The sequence below is a fragment of the Zalophus californianus genome, chromosome 13, assembly GCF_009762305.2.
Source record: "Zalophus californianus isolate mZalCal1 chromosome 13, mZalCal1.pri.v2, whole genome shotgun sequence".
Lineage (NCBI taxonomy): Eukaryota > Metazoa > Chordata > Mammalia > Carnivora > Otariidae > Zalophus > Zalophus californianus.
In genome coordinates, this window is record NC_045607.1 from 20,647,679 (window position 1) to 20,666,679 (window position 19,001).

The following is a 19,001-nucleotide window of genomic DNA, read 5'->3' on the forward strand; positions in this document are numbered from 1 at the left end:
AGAAAAGAAAAAAAAAAGATAAAAACAACAATTCATGCTTACTGAGTCCTTACCACATAGCATGCACTATTAAAGCAAAATGGTTTACAACATTATCTCACCCTACTTTACAGATAAGGAAACTGAAGCTTACAGAGTATCTTGTCTCGGTTACCTAACTAAAAAAGAAAAGCCGTACTGAGGTGTGGAAACTGGTCAGTCAATAAACTATGTATCTGCTCCAAAATGCTAGTGTCCAGAACATGACCGACATGTCATGGATCTCTGGGGTCCCTTTTGAATAGAAAGAACTGCTAAGCACAGACTATCTTGTATAATATAACGGGTGTATAATAACTGGCATCTCTAGTTTGGTGTGATCATGAGAAGCAGAGAAAGGACACAGAAATGAGCATCCAAGACAAAAGCTGGGTTTTTTTTCCCTTGAACCTGTCCTCCACTTAGGAAAAATATCACTGTAAAAACAAGACTTACCAACAAGCTGTGGCCAGCATTTTGGAATTAGGACTAAAGTGGCAGTAGGAGATAGGCCGATCATCCCCAATCTGACTACAGAAATTATTCAAAGACTTAAAAATAGGAAAAAAAGGACAAACAGTAATCATTAATAGGCTAATCCCAAAGAGACCCAACCTTCTAGTTTTAGCCCACCCCCCAAGACTCTTCTATACTTTTTTTTTTTAAAGACTTTATTCATCTGGCAGAGAGAGAGACAGCGAGAGAGGGAACACAAGCAGGGGGAGTGGGAGAGGGAGAAGCAGGCTTCCCACTGAGCAGGGAGCCCGATGCGGGGCTCGATCCCGGGGTCCTGGGATCATGACCTGAGCCGAAGGCAGACGCTTAACGACTGAGCCACCCAGGCACCCCTATACTTCTCTTGTTGTTCAGAGACACTTATGTTCATGAATGGAACTCCAGCATGCTGTCTTTTACACTAGTATCATTACTTTTGCTGTCAGCTCAACGTACACAGGACAGCCATGGAGAGAGCTAAAGTACAGCTTTGACATATTAAAAGTGAATTAAAAAGCAGAACCAAAGGCCTCTGCTGAGTACCAACCACAGTAGGTTCCTGCCACCCTAACTGATGGCTCTTCCCAAACAGCAAGTGTAAGCAGGGAGGGATAATCATAGCTGCCTTTACCTTCCAAGAAGCAGGCCAAAGTAGGAAATCTAATGAATACTTAAGAGCCTTTACTATATTGGACAATCACTGAGAGCATCTTACCCGGAGAGATTTATGCAGCTCTTGCATCTGGGACGTCCTGGTTGTCTCAGGAATCTCTTTATGGAGACGAGCCTCTTCCAAGCGTTTCATTGCCCTGTGACACAGATGATTACCATGAGCAAACAGGTTGAGAAAAAGGTCCACACGAGTATCCCTACCACTCAATTTTCATTTAACCAGTCTTTCTAAAACAGATCCTCAGTCCTTGAGAGAAAACAAGAAAAAAATATGCTTCTTTCTCCTTCTAGAGGCTCTCTTTACCTGGGCAGTGAATAATTAGCAATCCATAGTCTAGCGACCTTCAGGCTGTTTGGTCCTTCATGGTACCAGGTTTGCTGATACTGAAAGTGAAATTAAGAGCAGAAACGTTACGTCTGAAGCATTCCTGCCCCTCTCATAGCTGTCAATCCTCTATTGTAACCGCCCAGAAAAAAAGGTGAATTAGTTCAGTAATAGGATGAAATCAGGCATGTGTGCTTTCTACTGTGTTTTTATGAACTCTTATTGGATGGCTTCCTGTTCCTTGTTAAAAGTTACACCAGGAATGCTATGTTTTTTTTCCTGAATGGGAAAACCACTTACCTTCACTTATACCTACATAGGAACCATAAACTCTTCCCAACAACTATTCCTGAATGGTGGAATCCTCAAACACATTCCCTTCCCCTTGGCAAAGCAAAACCCAACAACAGAAAATGAGAGAACTAACCCCTCATTTCCTTCACTTTCATACTGTGAAACCAAAGACATATTTTACCTCTTCTTTGGACTTCTTAGATTTCTCATCATCTTTTTTGGTCTTTTTTAAGGCATCAGTACCAACCACTGAGAGGATATTTCTTAACCTGTAACAAAAAAGATTAGAATTTAAATGGAGTTGAGATGAGACTGTGAAAAGTGTGTCTATGGTGAGACACAACAAAAGTCCTATTCTCTCACCATTTAAATGCCAAGCAACCTTCTTTAAGGGTCAAGTTGTCATGCCTAAACTCCCAGTGTGATTTCTTTTTTTTTTTAAATTTCTTTCTTTTTTCTTTTTTTTTTTTAAGTAACCTCTACACTCAGTGTGAGGCTGGAACTCACAACCCTAAGATCAAGCGTCATATGTTCTTCTAACTGAACCAGCCAGGTGCACCTCCAGTGTGATTTCATTCACCCAGTGTTATTTGAAGATTCCCTAATTAGAACTATAAGCAATTACCCTATTCAATTTAGAGTCAACTAGCCCCAGTAATACTACCACCTGGTCTGTGAATACAGCCTATCTTTGTTCAATGCCACAATGTGCTGGATACTGACTGAGGTGCTAAGTGTACGAAAATGACTAAGAAGCAGTTCTTGATCCCAAGTAGCATAATCCTGGTAGCGGGGAGGAGGGCGGTGGAGAAGTTGGGTGGACAGAAAGTACCAGGGAACCACAATACATTATACTAAGTATTATGACAATGGTACGTACTGGGCGCTAAGGGAGAACATAAAAGAAATACCTAACCTAGGCTTGCAGGGAGGACCAGGGAAGGTTTCACAGAGGAGGTGTTTCCTAAACTGAGTCCTCATTTAGTAAGGTCGATAGGTGAAGAATGGAGGACAGCTGAAGCAGAGGGTTCAACAAATGTAAAGATCTGAAAGTAAGAAAAGCATGGTGAGCTTGGAATCACAAATATTTCAGTGTGGCTGGAGCCTGGAGCACCAGAGAAGGGCTGGTGATTTAAGTAGGGGCCAGGTCATAAAGAGTAGTAGTAGTAGTAGTAAGGAGGGTTTACATTTGAGAAAGATTCCCTGGGGAAGTAGAGAGAATGGACTGAAGAGGGAATAATAAAAGTAGGGAAGTCAGCCTACTATTTAGGAATCGTCTCTTTTTTTTTTAAGATTTATTTATTTATTTGAGAGAAAGAGACACAGCAAGAGAGGGAACACAAGCAGGGGAAGTGGGAGACGGAGAAGCAGACTCCCCACTGAGCAGGGAGCCTGATGTGGGGCTCGATCCCAGGATCCTGGGATCATGACCTGAGCCGAAGGCAGACGCTTAATGACTGAGCCACCCAAGCGCCCGGAATCCTCTGACTCTTAATGGTGGACCGAATTAAGACAGTGGCAGGAGGGACTCAAGACATTCATCTAAGGGTCACAATAATAAGACAGACTTTGCTGTTGGTTGGAAGACAAATAATAAATAACAATAAAAGCATACCCTTTGAAAATGCTATTAAGGAAGTAAAATACCTGATAGACAATAATGGAGGGGCTTACTTTATAAGGGGTCAGGTGATAAAAAAGTCTTCTTTGGTGGTATTTATGCTGAAACCAAAAGAACAAAAAGGCTTTAAAAGGCAAGAGAGGGGAACAAAAAGAGAAAAAAATTAAGGGGAAAAAAACAGAGAAAGAGTTTTACTATTCCAGAAAGACCGTTAAGGGTACTAAGTCTAATGAACTGGGAAAGAGTGACATAAAAGGTTGAAGAGCATGATCAACAGTTTTTTACTCTATGTTTAATAAGAAGACACTGATGGATTTTAAGCAAGCAATTAACACAACATGTTTGGGGCTATTACAACAAGCTAGGTGTGAAAGCAATTAAGGCAGAGAAAAGAGGACACACCAGAGGTACATTTCGGTACAAATCTAGAAACAGATTTTGCTGATTACAAAGGAGGTGAGGCAATGAAACCTGTGAATGGCAGTGTTATTTGCAAGGAGAATAGAAGGTGGGAAACAGATGAATGGTAGTGTTACTTGCAAGAATAGAAGGTGGGAAACAGATGAGTTCAATCTAGACATGTCCAGTTTGAAGTACCTACAGAATAGGCCAAAGAGATCTGGGAGTCAACAGAATATACACAGTAAATGATGCCATGGGAGTGGATCTGATTGCCCAGGATGAGTGCGGAATAAGGGCAAAAACTGCAATTTATATAAAGGTTGGGCAGGGGAAAAACAGGGCTCAGAATTAGCCAGAGAAATAGGAGGGAAATTAAAACTTGGTTTCATGAAAGGGAGTGTTTTCAAGGAGGGAGTGACAGGGCCATTCTTAGTAAAGAGGAGTTAGTGATCTTAATAAAGAGCAATTTCGATGTGGCAGTGGTCAGTTTGCAGCAGGCTGAAGAGCAAATGAGGGGTAAGGGCCCGAAGACAGTCAAGGCACTAAGTGAGGAGTAGATGAGCCTCAAAGAAAAGGGGACCATGGTGGGAGGGGCAGGCTGTCATTCATGTTTCAGAGGGGCTCGTCATGCCCAGGGCTCATGGGTCACTGTTCTCCAAGTGCCAGAGGTAGGCAGACAGTGGCATGGAGCACCTCCTCCAACACTATGCTCTGGTGGAGAAAGCACTGACCTGTCCACTCCCCAAGTTCCACTCTTCTGAAGTACCTTTTGCACCCCACCCCTATTAGGACAACCAGTCCCCTCCCATCTGGGAGCCCCTTTTTCTTTCTGTCCTTTAGCCCTTCCTGCCACCCAGCCACTGCCCAGGGGTGCCTCCTCCTCTCCTGCCCTCCCCACCCTTGTGGCCAGCCAGGCTGGGTAAGATACTAGCTTGGTACAGTGGTTTTTTTTCTTGTAATTTAAACAGGCCCAGCATTACTGGTTCTACTTAATGGACATGAGATATGGTAGAGGTTTTAAAGTGATTAAATGTGCAGACTATGCAAATAAGGAAAAAAAATGATGAAAGGGAGAGATGGGCCAGTGGACAGAAAGACAAAGGAGGTCCTCATCACTGTGTATGACTACCCTGTCACTAAGAGACTCTGAAACCATAAAATCACAAGAGGAGTATCATCTGAGGAAAGTGCCCCTTTTCAATAATCCCAAATACTTATTATGTTTTATGACACTGACAAGGCGAACGTGTGTGTTGTCTAAATTTTCAAAGTTCGACAACACATATTTACTCAACTCACAATTCCATATTGGGGAGAGAGGGTTCTCATGTTAACACCCTATTCATAGTTTATAAAGAAAAATTAGTAGTGGAATAAAAAATTGGTCTACTCAGATCACGGGCTAAACTATATAAAAACAACTTAGTAAGATATTCTATTAACATTACCTGAGACATTCTATTAAAGTTTTAGCTACAAGTATCAATAGAAATTTGAAAGTAGAACCTTGTGATTAAAAAAGAGATCAAATATTTAGAAAAGACACCTTTCTCTTCTTTCAGCAGGACCCTCTCCAAAAAGTGTGATGGGCTCCCCCAAGGCTCTAAGGCAAGCCTTGACCTCTGAGTCATCAGTGGAAACATTGATTTGCCGGGCTCGCTTTCTTCTCTCAAACTCGGCTAACACTTCGGCCTGTCGTTCACTGATGTGCTCCTCAATTTCAAACACCTCTCCTATAAAAAGAACAGGCAATATCAGCATAATCACCAGATCTTCTTCAAATAGGGGGAAAAATAATTTCTTACAATTCCAATCTGCGTATCCTCTGGGAACTAGTCCATTATATACTTCATAGTTTACTGTTTCTCAGTTTATTAAATTGTGCCAAACACAAAAAACTAAATTACATAGCTTTAAAAGGCAGGAAAACTGCACATCCTACTTTTTTTTTTTATTTTGAAGATTCTGAGAGAGAGCACGCACGAGTGGGGGGAAGAGCGGAGGGAGAAGCAGACTCCCCACTGAGCAGGGAGCCCCATGCAGCGCTCAGATCCCATGACCCTGAGATCATGATCCGAGCCAAAATCAAGAGTCAGATGCTTAACTGAGCCACGCAGGTGCCCCCATGCCATCTTATTCTGACAACCTTACACCTATATAAACACATAACTTAGATGAGATGAGAAAGTAAGAGTATGAAGCACCTTCAGCAAATGAATTAAGTGGACACCTATCCAGAAGATAAAATAGATACATTATTTTAACACTTGCCAAAGCTATTCTCTAAAACAGTCCCAGTCTGTGGACATCTACAAATGTAACTAATAAACTGGAGATAATTTCCATGAAAATGCTATCCCTTGACTATAGGCTTTCTTTTTTTATGTTCAGTTAGCCAACATATACTACATCATTAGTTTTTGATGTAGTGTTAAACGATTCATTAATTGCATATAACACCCAGTGCTCATCACAACACCTGCCCTCCTCCCATCACCCAGTTACCCCGTCCCCCCACCCCTCCCTTCTGTAACCCTCAGTTTGTTTCCCAGAGTCTCTCATGGTTTGTCTCCTCCTCTGATTTCTTCCCATTCAGTTTTCCCTCCCTTTCCGTGGTCCTCTGCAATTCCTTATGTTCCACATATGAGTGAAACCATATAATTGTCTTTCTCTGCTTGACTTATTTCACTTAGCATAATCCCCTCCAGTTCCATCCATGTCTTGACTAAAGGCTTTTTGAATAATCTAGCAGGTTTTTAAAAAATTTTTAAATATATAATTTTTTTTTTTTAAGATTTTATTTATTTGACAGACACAGAGAGAGAGGGAACAAAAGCAGGGGGAGTGGGAAAGGGAGAAGCAGGCCTCCTGCGGAGCAGGAAGCCCAATGTGGGGCTTGATTCCAGGACCCTGAGATCATGACCTGAGCCGAAGGCAGACGCTTAACTGACTGAGCCACCCAGGTGCCCCCCAAATTTTTAAATATATATATATGTATTTTTTTAAACATTTTTTTAAATTTATTCATTTGAGACAGAGATAGAGAGAGAGAGAGACACAGAGAGAGAGCGAGCATGAGCAGGGAGAGAGGCAGAGGGAGAAGCAGGATCCCTGCTGAGGCAGGAGCCCGATGTGGGGCTCAATCCCAGGACCCTGGGATCATGACCTGAGCCGAAGGCAGACGCTTAACCATCTGAGCCACCCAGGTGCCCCTTTAAATATATTTTTTAAAGATTTTATTTATTTGACAGAGAGAGAGAGTACAAGCAGGGGGAGTGGCAGACAGAAGGCGAGGGAGAAGCAGGCTCCTGCTGAGCAGAGCGCCTGATGGGGGGCTCGATCCCAGAACACTGGGATCATGACCTGAGCTGAAGGCAGTTGCTTAACCGACTGAGCCACCCAGGCGCCCCCTCTAGCAGTTAGTTTTAAAACCCACACTGAATACAAGGATTTTTTTATTTTATTTACTTTTTATTTTTTTATTGTTTAAAGATTTTATTTATTTGAATGAGAGAGACACAGGGAGAGGAAACACAAGCAGGGGGAGTGGGAGAGGGAGAAGCAGGCTTCCTGCAGAGCAGGGAGCCTGAAGCAGGGCTTGATCCCAGGACCCTGGGATCATGACCTGAGCCAAAGGCAGACAGACGCTTAACGACTGAGCCACCCAGGCGCCCCTATTTTATTTATTTTTAAGATTTTATTTATTTATTTGACTGACAGAGAGAAGACAGCGAGAGAGGGAACACAAACAGGGGGAGTGGGAAAGGGAGAATTAGGCTTCCTGCTGTGCAAAGAGCCCTGCAGGCTCGATCCCAGGATCCTGGGATCATGACCTGAGCCGAAGGCGGATGCTTAATGACTGAGCCACCCAGACACCCCAGATTTTTTTTTTTTTAAAGCAGGCTCCACACCCAGCGTGAGCCCAATGTGGGGCTTGAACTCATACCCCTGACATCAAGACCTGAGCTGAAATCAAGGGTCAGATGCTTAATTGACTGAGCGACCCAAGCACCCCTGAATACAGGATTTTGATGAAAAAGTGAGAATTACAGTGGTGATGCAACCTAAAATAGTCTAAACAGTTAAAAAAGTCATTAAAGTGCATGTATATAGAAAAGAAAATGTGTGGGAGGATCAATGAGAAACTTAAGTCCTTTCTGTAGAGAAGTCTATTCATTTTATAGCCTCTGTACTGTTTGAATTTCTTATGACAAACATGTACAACTTTAGAGATGATCTCAGGTTACAAGATCAAGCCTCACACTGGGCTCCATGCTGAGCGTGGAGCTTGCTTGGGGTTTTCTCTCTCCCTCTCTCTCTGTTTCCCCCTCCCCGCCACATGCACACGTGCGGCTGCGTGCTCTCTCTCTCTAAATAAATAAAGATATAGAGGACCATTAGTTATTGACGTGGAAAGCTATCCTCAACAGTGTGTCAGTGAAAAATGCAAATTATAAAACAATTTGTATACGTTTCATTTGTGAAAAAAATGACAAATTTTTACAGCTTTATTAAATTGGAAAGATGTATAGCCAATTAAGGATTACAGGATTTTCTACTTTACACATTTCTACACTTTGGTTTTTAAGATTTTATTTATCTGAGAGAGAGAGAGAGCGTGCACGCATGCACGTGCACAGAGGGAGAGGGAGAAGCAGACTCCCTGATGAATGGAGAGCCCAATGTGGGCTTGATCCCAGGACCCCGAGATCATGACCTGAGACGAAGGCAGACACTTAACCGACTGAGCCACCCAAGTGCCCTAACGCTTTCTTTCAAAATAAAAATATTACTTTTATGATTTAAAACAGGTATTTCATTTAGCGTGAAAAACTGGAAAACTAAAAAGGAGAGAATGTTACAAACCATAGTAGCTTCAAACCAATGCCAGAACTATACTAGATCTCTGGAAGACAAATGGCATCAACTTGAATCCAAATACACACTGAATAAATTCCTCGTAAGATCACTAACAATTCAATAGAAGAAAAATTGTATAAAAGGTTTTAAGAGAAAGGCTCTTTGGATGATGCTAACCAGGGTAGGCAAAGGATGGCTTTACCTAAATCCAAGTTTAATTGAAATTTTTGACTATAATACAAAGACAAAGAGAGACTCACTATTTGCATCTTACCAGAGGTTATGTTAATATTTCCTGCTTCAATTCCAGCTTTAAGTCCTTCTTTTCCCAAAATCCCAGACTCTCCTTTGGCCAGACGCTCCCTCTCCTTCTCTTCCAAACTTCCGTAATAGATGTGTGGTTTCTTCACAACAGGAGCAACTAAGTCATCAGGTGCCTTAGTTTTGGCTGCCTGATAAATCGAAGACATGGATTAACCTGAGGCTTAATCTCAGTCATTTATTAGGCTTCCCCAAAGGATGGAGCTCATCCTGAGCTTCAATCCTACTTCTTCCCCAAAGGAAAGGACAAGTTGGCCACCAGTTAAGATATCTCCACTGATTGGGGGCGGGGGTGTGTGTGTCTCTCAATTACTTAGGTTTTGCAGATAGGAAAAAGCTAATAAAACTAGTTAATTACTCTTGGTAATTTTTTTTTTTTTATCAAAGATTTGCTTTGGAACATACTTACATCGTTCCGTTGCAATCTCTTCTTGGGTCTTATGAAACTTCCAAGGCTACTGCTCGTCACAGGGGAAACATCAAGGATCACAAATAACCAACGTAATATTGAGGGGAACTAGTTCGTTATTGGTCTACACGTTTCATAAACGTATTCAGACGTAAGGCAATATATATGAAGTTAGGAGGCCTTACTACAAAATTAAGAAATCTGACGTAGACATATCTGAGCCAAGATACTACTCCCTTCCAGAGCTCCGTTTTTGGACCAGTTGGAAGAGGTATTTACAGTTTGGGGCTGTAGTGAGAGGTGCAAATGAACTAAAACACAGGAACGCACGTACGAATCAGGAAAACGCTGCTCCTCTAAGACAGGACCGAGTCTCGCAGCCTTTCACCTCAGTCCTCCACCACCTTAGCCCGTTCCCGAGCGGCCCCATCTCAGAGTAACCACTTCCCCAACCCCTTCCGCGTTCCTCGCCAGAGTGAGCTGAGATCCGTACCGTGGAGGCGCCTCGTGAGGTAGCCATGCTGAGCTCCGAGCCGCGATGCCCCAGCGAAAGCCGAACTCTACGTTTCAGACGGTCCACCGCGCGCCCCGCAAAGCGGAACTACGTCACTGACCGGAAGTGGGCCGAGGGCCGATGCCGCGTCCTGGGTGGCGTGGAGCATGATGGGAGTTGTAGTACGGAAGAGTCGTGGCGCGAAGAGTAGCGTGAACCGTGGAGCCTCTGAGAAAAGCACGCGGAAGACGAGGTTCTGCAGGAGAGAATCTCAGAGTAGTCTGGGAAGTGTAGTCCAGTTCGCTTAGCAGAAGATTCGCGGTGGGCGCCGGGGTTCCGGCAAAACGCTGAGCAGGCTTCAAAAGAGGTAGGTTCGTCGAGTCGCGCGGCCTGGGGCTGAACTCCGGAGCAAATGGAGGGCTTCCGAGGCCTGACGTCGCTCCTGGCCCTCCGAGAGGCTTCAGTCGTGCTGGAGCGGAGGGCCATGTTGCCATGGAAACCCTCGCTCTGGACCCGGGAGTGCCACTCTGGAGCAGCGGAGGGAGTGCTGTTCTCCTCTGCTGTCGGGAAGTTTTCCCAAGGGCCTTCTGAGCTGGGTGAATTTTTGGGGATTTGGGCATTGGCGACAGATTAAGCTCGAAGAGCCCTCTAGGGCCAAAGTAAAATAAAGACCCGAAGGAGGAGCCGTGGCCTTGTTTTGTTGTTTGTGTTCAGCAGGGTCTTTGTATCTGATTCAGAGTGAGAAGATGCCTGTGAAGGCGTCAGGTAAAGTGCACGCTGGCAACTCTGCGTGGCCCTGTGTTCCGCTGGGGGCTGGGGCAGCGGAGATGAACAGACGAGGACTTTGTCCCCGTGTCGGGGGTGGAGATGCTTAAAATACTGGTGTTCCTCGAGCTGGACAGAGCCGCCCCTAAGCTCACCAAGGACAATTACAGTAATAATAACTATTATTTATTGGGCGTTTACCAAATGCCAAATTATGTTCCAGAAGCTTACACTGCCTTACCTCGTTCAATCTATGCAACAGAGTACAGAACACGAGGAAACTAAAGTCTAGTGAAAGATGAAACTAATTGTCCAAGATCAGTGGCGTGTGGGATTAGAATCTCCGTCCTCTGCCCTTTTTCTTGAGCGAGAACTTTTGCCCTTTACTCTGTACTACCTCCTAGTGGCGAGCTTTACACAGTTTGCAGAAAACTAAAGAAAATACAAGAAAATGTACAGCAGAGCTTTTTTCTTTTAAATATTCTTTCCTCCCTACTCTCCCTTGGAACTTTGGCTTCCTCTTCCATTTGTTTACATGGCTTTAAGATAGTATCTGATTGATTGATTTATTTTAGGTTTTTTTTTTAAAGATTTTATTTTTACGTCTACAACCAACGTTGGGCTGGAACTCACAACCGGGAAATAAAGAGTCCCATGCTCCACCGACTGAGCCAGCCAGGCACCCCAAGATAATATCTGAAACAATATAAAACAATATGAAATGTAATGTGCCACTGTTTGTGTTGAGAATATCACCTGTTCTGTTCCAAGCTTCACAGAAGGATATGTTTCTTCTTTTGTATACTTAACAGTCTCTAGCTACATCCTAAATAGATGTAATAATAATTTATACCTGTATGTACTTTTTTTTGTTAAAGATTTTATTTATTTATTTAAAAGAGAGAGAGTGGGCTCGTGCATGTGCGCATGGGCCAGGGTAGGGGCAGAGAAGCAGACTCCCCGCTGAGCAGGGAGCCCCACGTGGGACTGGATCCCAGGACTCCATCTCAGGACTCTGGGATCATGACCTGAGCCAAAGGCAGGCACCGAACCAACTGAACCATCCAGGCGTCCCCCTTTTTTTTTAAAGTAGCCTCCACACCCAATATGGGGCTTGAACCCATGACACTGAGATCAAGAGTCTGATGCACTATTGACTGAGCCAACCTGGCACCCCTATAGCTGTACATACTTTAAAGGAGCTTTCATTTACATCATTCTTATTTAATCTTCACCATGTATAAGTTTTATAGGAGGCTGACATTTATTAACCAAACTGAAGCGTTTCAACTTCATTTATAAAATAGAGGTAATTTTGCCAGCATCACAGGGTTTTTGTGTTCAAATAAAAATGTGAAGAATGGGAATGGAAAAGTGTAGGACAGTGCTCAAGAAAAGTTCATTTAACTTTATTTGGGTTTCTCAGTTTATTCAACAACACATGTACTGAGTGGTTATTATTGATACACTCTGCTGGATGCTATGGAGAATATAAAGATGATGCCATTAACAGGTATTAAACTGACTCAGGGAGTTTCATTGTCTTTAAAAAAAATTGTTTTTTGTTAGCATAAGCATTAGCTTGGGCTTTCAGCCTCAGGATTGTTCTTTTGAGCCTCTTTGTGTTCTTGTTCTCTCTACCTTACTCCCCTTTCTCTGTCTGCCCTTCACAAGTCAGCTAAGACATTTCCTCCAGAAAGCCTTCCATGTCCCTGTTTACGCCACACTCCACCCAGACTGGATTGGGTGCCTGTGTGATGCCATTGCATTGTCCTCCATCAGAGTCCTTATTAGAATGTGTTGCAATTTTTTGTTTATGTGTTTGTTTTCCCCACAGGCTGTGACTATGCCTTTTAACTCTGGAGAGGGAGCATAAGAAGTGTTTGTTTAATGAATGAATGACCTATCCATTTAGGACCTGTTTAGACCCTGAGGATAACCCTGTGAGTTGGTGAGTTATACGGAGTTTTCATGAGATTTAGTAAGCTGATTTTAGTATTCAGGAGTGATAACAAATTGTCACAGTTCTTATGCAGAGTTGATCAAATTTAATGGCTTATGTACTCTCCCAGTAATTATACTGAATTAAGATATGTTATTTTAACTTTATTCTCTGTGCTAGAGTATTTCTTTGAATGTGACTTCAGTATAAGATTAAAGTGATTGTTGCTTAGTATCTATCCTCTTTTTTAGGCAGCTTGCTCTTTTTTTTCTTGAAGACTTTTTTTTTTTTGGAATTCCAGAGTTATGGATCTTCATCATGTAATAATCATACATCTGATGACTTAGAAGTCTATGTGTGAACCCAAATGAGTCTTTTGTATCACCATTCCTTTAACATGCATGCTGACAAATTGATCTTGTATTTGTAGCTGAGATTCATCCCCTCCAGTTTTTCCTCCTCTGCTATTTCTAACAGCTGATAGTTCATTGGGTCTGGCCCTCAGTGTTGATCTCAGTATGCTGCGGCGAAAACCAACCCGCCTGGAGCTGAAGCTTGATGACATTGAGGAGTTTGAGAGCATTCGAAAGGACTTGGAGGTAAGAGTACAACTTTCGAATCCTTAGGGATATTTAAAACAATAACTTTAACTTTTGAACTCCAGACTCTTACCAACAGCTTATTTGAAACCTCTATTTGGATGCTGGAAGGCATCTCAAACTTAATGTGTCAGTTTCCTGTGGCTTGCCATAACAAATTACCACAAACTTGGTGGTTTAAAAAAACAGAAATGTATTCTTTTACCATTCTGTAGGCCAGAAATCTGAAATCAGTATCACTGGTCCCAAATCAAGGTGTCAGCAGGACCACGGTCCCTCCAGAGGCTGTAGAGGAGAATCTGTTCCTTGACTCTTTCAGCTTCTGGTGACCACTGGCATTCCTTGATTTGTGGCCACATCGCTCCAATCTCTGCGTCCGTGATCACATTGCTTTCTCCTGTTGTGTCTGTGAAATCTCCCTTTGCCTTCTCTTACAAGGATACCATGGGATGGCATTTTAGGGACCGCCCATGTAATCCAGGATAGTGTCTCCATCTCAAGATCCTTATCACATCTGCAAAGACCCTTTTCCATATAAGGCAACATTTAGAGGTTCAGGGATTTGGACCTGAGAGCCGTGGGAGTCACTGTTCCTGCACTTAACATGTTAAACAAAAGACCTCTTAATTTCTTCCTCAAGCCAGTTTCAGGTGTTCCCTATGTCAGTATCTCTGTAGCTACTTGAGCCAGAAACCTAGGAGTCACTCTTGAGTTCTCCCTTTTCTTTACCCTTTGGATTCACCCCGTGCATCTCCATGGTTACTACCTTAGTCCAAGTGACCATCACCCCTCTCTCTACAATCTCAGTTGTGTCCTCAGTGGTCTTCCTACTTCCATTTTTATCTCGTTAATCTATTCTATGTCAGGTTTCTAGAATGATCTTTAAAAATTTTCAGATCATGTCATTCCCCTGGAACTCAATGGTTTCTTGCACTTAGAATAAAATCTTAGTTTCTTACCATGGCCTCCAAATTTTGTATGTTCTGGCTCCTCAGGTTTCAGCTCCTGCCATTCTTTGCCCTGGCTTCTGTACCCCAGGCACATTGGCTTTCTTTCATTTCCTTGAACACGGCAAGCTGTTTATCGTGTATGGCCTTTGTACATGTTATTTTTCTCTTCCTCTGTCTTCATGTCTGTTGAAATGTTGCTTCTTTAGTCTGAGAGGCTGCTTCTGACCCTATTCAAGTTAGGGGTGTCATTCCCATCCATGCTGTCCCTCCTTAGGGTCTCTCAAAGCACTTCATTTTTTTTTTTATTTTTTAATTGTTAGGTTAATCGCGCCATACATTACATCATTAGTTTTGGATGTAGTGTTCCATGATTCATTGTTTGCGTATAACACCCAGTGCTCCACGCAGAACGTGCCCTCTTTAATACCCATCACCAGGCTAACCCATCCCCCCACCCCCTCCCCTCTAGAACCCTCAGTTTGTTTCTCAGAGTCCATCGTCTCTCTTGGTTGGTTCAAAGCACTTTATTTTATTTTTTTTTAAGTAATAATCTATGCCCACTGTGGGTCTTGAACTCACAATACCAAGCTCAAGAATCACATGCTCTACCAGCTAAGCTAGCCAGGTGCCCCAGAGCACTTTATCCTTTTATTTTATAGCATTTATTATAATTTACAATGATTTGTTTATTGTAGCATTTACATTAGGAACCTTGATTGTAGATATCATGTTTGTCTTCTCCACTGGTGAGCTCCCAGCATTTGGGAAGGAGCTCATCCCTGCATCATGGTGGGAGCTCAATATGTACTTTTTTTTAAAGATTATTTATTTATTTATTTGAGAGTGAGACAGAGGGAGCACAAGTGGGGATTGGAGCAGAGGGAGAGGAAGGAGAGTCAGACTCCCTGCTGAGTGTGGAGCCCAACGTGGGGCTCGATCCCAGGACTGTGAGATCATGACCTGAGCGAAAAGCAGATGCTTAACTGAGCTACTCAGGCACCCCATCAATATGTATTTTTAAGTGTAGCTTATCCCACAGTATTAAATGATGTCCATTAATAAGACTTAAATTCTTCAATGGCTCTGAGAATAAAGTCTAGATTCCTTAGGATGGCATACAAGGTTCTTTGTGGCCTAGTCCTTGCTCATTTATCTTTATCTTTACTTTATCTTCCACTGTCAAGTTATCTTTAACTTTGATCTTGGTGCCTCTGCACACTTGGTTGCCTTCCATAGAAAAGTCCTTTCAGTATGATTTAAAATTTAGCTGTAATGAGTCTCATAAAATGTTGGCATACTGGACTTTGATTCTGCAGAATCAGCTCACTATTGAGTTAGTGTTTCTGCAAAAGGCAATTATCCAATGGGTTTGACCTGTTTTAGAGCAGCTTAGGGAGGGATAGATTTGCCCTAAACTAAAATAAAATGAAACCAGTAGAAACTGGTATTTCATTTGATACTGAAACGAGTTTAACTATATTTTGATGACTCTGGATTCTGAAACATTCAGTAGTTGTTCATGGTGGGAAGCCTTTTAAATGATTCCATACCATTTGGACATTCTCAGTTTCTCATGGCTTATAAAATGATAGTATCCTTTGCCTCTAAACCTGTTTTCACTGAGCTATTTGTAATGTTACTTATTGGTAGTGTAGACTAGAGAGTAACTCAGAAAGGTCATTTTATGCACACATACACATAAAGTAATACCTTATTTGATTTAGTATGGTACTGTGACGTTGGCATTTAATGCTGAGTTCATTAGTAAGTGGTGAAGAATGGTGGCGATTCCAGTGGTTAGAGTAGTTCTTCCAAGGAACGCTAGATAAAACATTTGTTCACTGTCTCAGAGAATATTATTATCTAATATCTTTTGGTCAGGTAGTAGTAGTTATGGGATAAGTGTTAATCTCTCTTTTCGAAAATATCAAACTGAGGGGTGCCTGGCTGGCTCAGTTGGTGGATTGTGCAACTCTTGATCTTGAGGTTGTGAGTTCAAGCCCCACGTTGGGTGTAGAGATTACTTAAAAATAAAATCTTAAAAAAAATGATCAAACTGAGATACTGACTTGGTGAATTCTGCAGTCACTTGTGACTTAAGAGCCAAACTTTTTTTTTTTAAGATTTAATTAATTTATTTATTTGAGAGAGTGTGCGAGCAGACTCTGTGGGGAGCAGAAGGAGGGGGAAAGAATCTCAAGCAGACTCTGTGCTGAGCACGGAGCCCCATGCAGGGCCGGATCTCACAACCCTGAGATCATGACCTGAGCTGAAATCAAGAGGTGGATGCCCAACTGACTGAGCTACCCAGGTGCCCCAAGAGCCAAACCTTTTACCTGAAAACAAAACGAAACCTCAAAATTCAGGTCTTTTGATAAGATAGCACCAAACCTTATATTCCTGTGTTACATTTAATTTCATGGTGTCAGTGAAGTTGTTAATTTCTGGTGGTTACTGCTTTATCAGTCCCTTAATTTTTCCATCTATTCTCTTGAATAATACATTTACTGAAACACCGTTTTCTGGGTGCCTGGCTGGTGCAGTCGGTAGAGCATGGGACTCCTGATCTTGGGGTTGTGGGTTTGAGCCCCATGTTGGGTGTAGAGATTACTTAAAATCTTAAAAGAAATAAAAGAAACGCCCTTCTCTTTCCCTTGTCTGCCAACTTATTTATCTTTTTTTCTATCTTTTTTATTGAGAAATAACTGACATATACCACTGTGTAAGTTTAAGGCATAGAGCATGATGGTGTAATTTACATATATTGTGAAATGATGACCACGGTAGTTTCAGCTAACATCCATCTTCTCGTGTGTATATATATATATATTTAAAGATTTTATTTATTTATTTGAGAGAGAGAGAATGAGAGAGAGAGAGAGAGAGAGAGCACATGAGAGGGGGTGGGGTCAGAGGGCGAAGCCGACTCCCTGCTGAGCAGGGAGCCCGATGCGGGACTCCAGGATTGTGACCTGAGCCGAAGGAACTCACTTAACCCACTGAGCCACCCTGGCGCCCTTCTCATATATTACTTATCTTTCTAATTGCAGCTTCCTGCTCTGAAGCTCTGCCACAGCACACCCAACTCCTTACCTCTTCATGTCTCTCTAGCCGTGTGGACTTTCCTGTCAGAGCTGTGATCACCCTATGTTGTCATTGTCTCTTGACCTATTTCCTTGTTAGACTGTGACATCCTGGAGGGTAGGGGTTCTATCTTTTCTCGCTATGTCCCTGTATCCCCGCTTGTACCCTTACTATCCATTTAAACCTAGGATTTCAGCTTATCGTTCTGTAGGCCCTAACCCTAGCCTTCACCCTATGCCTGGTGCATGGCAGGTGCCAAATAAATGTTTGCTAATGGAAAGAACATTGTCTTAATCCTAAGACTTTTATACTTCCAGACCCGTAAGAAACAAAAGGAAGAAGTGGACGTCGTAGGAATCAGTGACGGAGAAGGTGCCATTGGGCTCAGCAGTGACCCCAAGAGCCGGGAACAAATGATTAATGATCGAATTGGTTATAAACCCCAACCCAAGCCCAATAATCGTTCATCTCAATTTGGAAGTTTCGAATTTTAGAGGCAGATTATCTGGCATGCCAGAGCCCTGGAATGGAGTAAAATGCTGGCAGAAGTACAAACAAGATTTAGAGAATTGAGTGCTTGCAGTCAAGCAGAATGTTTTACCTCCTGCAGAGAAACACTTCTGCATGAGATTACTGATGCTTAACTTTTGCTCTAAGTGGAAATCTAAACTCTAGTTTGTCTCTGGAGAATTTGACTCTATAAAACTTGTCTGATTTTTGTTTTTAAAAATAAATATATTTTTGGAAAAGTGTGCAACACCTTTAATGAAGCATAATCATAGCACTGTTAACCCCCCAGACTTTAAAAGGTAATTGCTACAAGAGGTAACATCATTCCTCCCACCTTTATTGAGAGACTTGAAGCACACAACACTTCAGTTGATCCCTGTTACTTTCTTTCAACTCATCTATTCAGCAAGTATTTTATTGAGTGCCTGTTATGTGCCAGATACTGTTCTAGGCACTTAGTAACATCAGTGAACAAAATCAAAGATCCCTGCCCTTGTGGAGATTAGATTCTAGTGATTTTGTGTAAAGGTGGTCATGCTGTGAGTTTCCAGAATCTGTTTACAGAATGGCTTTGTAGCTAGTCTGAGTGTAATTTGGGGAGGGGGACAGTGGAGGGAAACACAGTAATAGGAATGCTCCTAACAGAATTACCATCATTCCAGTTTTCCTTCCTTTTCCAACTTGCCTAAGAATTTTTCCCACTAAGAGCCAATCAAGAGGGTGATTGAGAATCATGTTGGCGCCTGGCTGGCTCAGTTGGAGGAGCATGTGACTTGTGATCTCGGGGTCATGAGTTTGAGGCCCACTTTGGGTGTAGAGATTACTAAAAAAATAAAGTTTAAAAAAATCATGTCCTGTTGTTTTTACCATTTAGTTCAACTACAGGGAACTGCCAACTGTGGTAGAAGGAACCTCTGGAGTCATCAGTTCTGAAGAGACCCCTTAGCAAGATTTTGCCCGGTTTTTCTAGGGGTAGCTTAAGGCTGGGTATTAAGAATGTGGAGGAAGGGCGCCTGGATGGCTCAGTCGGTTAAGTGTCTGACTTTGGCTCAGGTCCTGATCTCTGGGTCCTGGGGAGTCTTCTCCTCCCTCTGCCCCTCTCCCTGCTCGTGTGCTCTCTCTTCACTCTCTCGAAGATGAATAAAATCTTTTAAAAAAATAAAAAGAATGTGGCAGAGGCAGGGAAAGGAGGATATAGTTTCTCTTCTTCCTCCAACCATTCTTAGAAAACCTTTATTCTT

At 42.5% G+C, this 19,001-nt stretch overlaps 2 protein-coding genes across 6 annotated transcripts in view; one reads left to right on the forward strand and one right to left on the reverse strand.

Moving 5' to 3' along the window:
* PRPF4 (pre-mRNA processing factor 4) overlaps positions 1 to 10,035 on the reverse strand; it is a 41,142-nt gene extending 31,107 nt beyond the window's left edge. For all 3 annotated transcript variants that reach the window (XR_003523647.1, XR_003523646.1, XM_027615173.1), the window contains exons 1-7: positions 9,911 to 10,035; positions 8,962 to 9,139; positions 5,374 to 5,560; positions 1,986 to 2,073; positions 1,490 to 1,569; positions 1,229 to 1,322; positions 475 to 569 (exon numbers count right to left, since the gene is read on the reverse strand). Coding sequence is in view for 1 of the 3 variants with exons in the window: in XM_027615173.1 (XP_027470974.1) it covers positions 475 to 569; positions 1,229 to 1,322; positions 1,490 to 1,569; positions 1,986 to 2,073; positions 5,374 to 5,560; positions 8,962 to 9,139; positions 9,911 to 9,937 (749 nt within the window). In the remaining 2 variants the exon portion in view is untranslated. The remainder of the gene's footprint in view (positions 1 to 474; positions 570 to 1,228; positions 1,323 to 1,489; positions 1,570 to 1,985; positions 2,074 to 5,373; positions 5,561 to 8,961; positions 9,140 to 9,910) is intronic.
* Positions 10,036 to 10,093: 58 nt separating this feature from the next.
* Positions 10,094 to 18,565, forward strand: CDC26 (cell division cycle 26). 3 transcript variants are annotated; one of them, XM_027615195.1, is made up of 4 exons: positions 10,094 to 10,277; positions 12,513 to 12,626; positions 13,048 to 13,216; positions 17,568 to 18,565. In XM_027615195.1, exons 3-4 carry the CDS (start codon positions 13,136 to 13,138, stop codon positions 17,742 to 17,744), a joined length of 258 nt encoding a protein of 85 aa, XP_027470996.1. In that variant the 5' UTR covers positions 10,094 to 10,277; positions 12,513 to 12,626; positions 13,048 to 13,135; the 3' UTR covers positions 17,745 to 18,565. The 3 variants fall into 3 exon arrangements, with proteins under 3 accessions (XP_027470996.1, XP_027470995.1, XP_027470994.1); XM_027615194.1 differs by having other exon boundaries at positions 13,095 to 13,216; XM_027615193.1 differs by having other exon boundaries at positions 13,123 to 13,216.
* Positions 18,566 to 19,001: the final 436 nt, after the last annotated feature.

Bases quoted from the DNA above. Each gene is read 5' to 3' on its own strand.
- CDC26 (XM_027615193.1), top strand. From the start codon at position 12,574: ATGACCTATCCATTTAGGACCTGTTTAGACCCTGAGGATAACCCTGTG. The intron at 12,627-13,122 runs GTGAGTTATACG...TCTGGCCCTCAG, and splicing joins GAGGATAACCCTGTGAGTTG to TGTTGATCTCAGTATGCTGC. The intron at 13,217-17,567 runs GTAAGAGTACAA...TTATACTTCCAG, and splicing joins GCATTCGAAAGGACTTGGAG to ACCCGTAAGAAACAAAAGGA.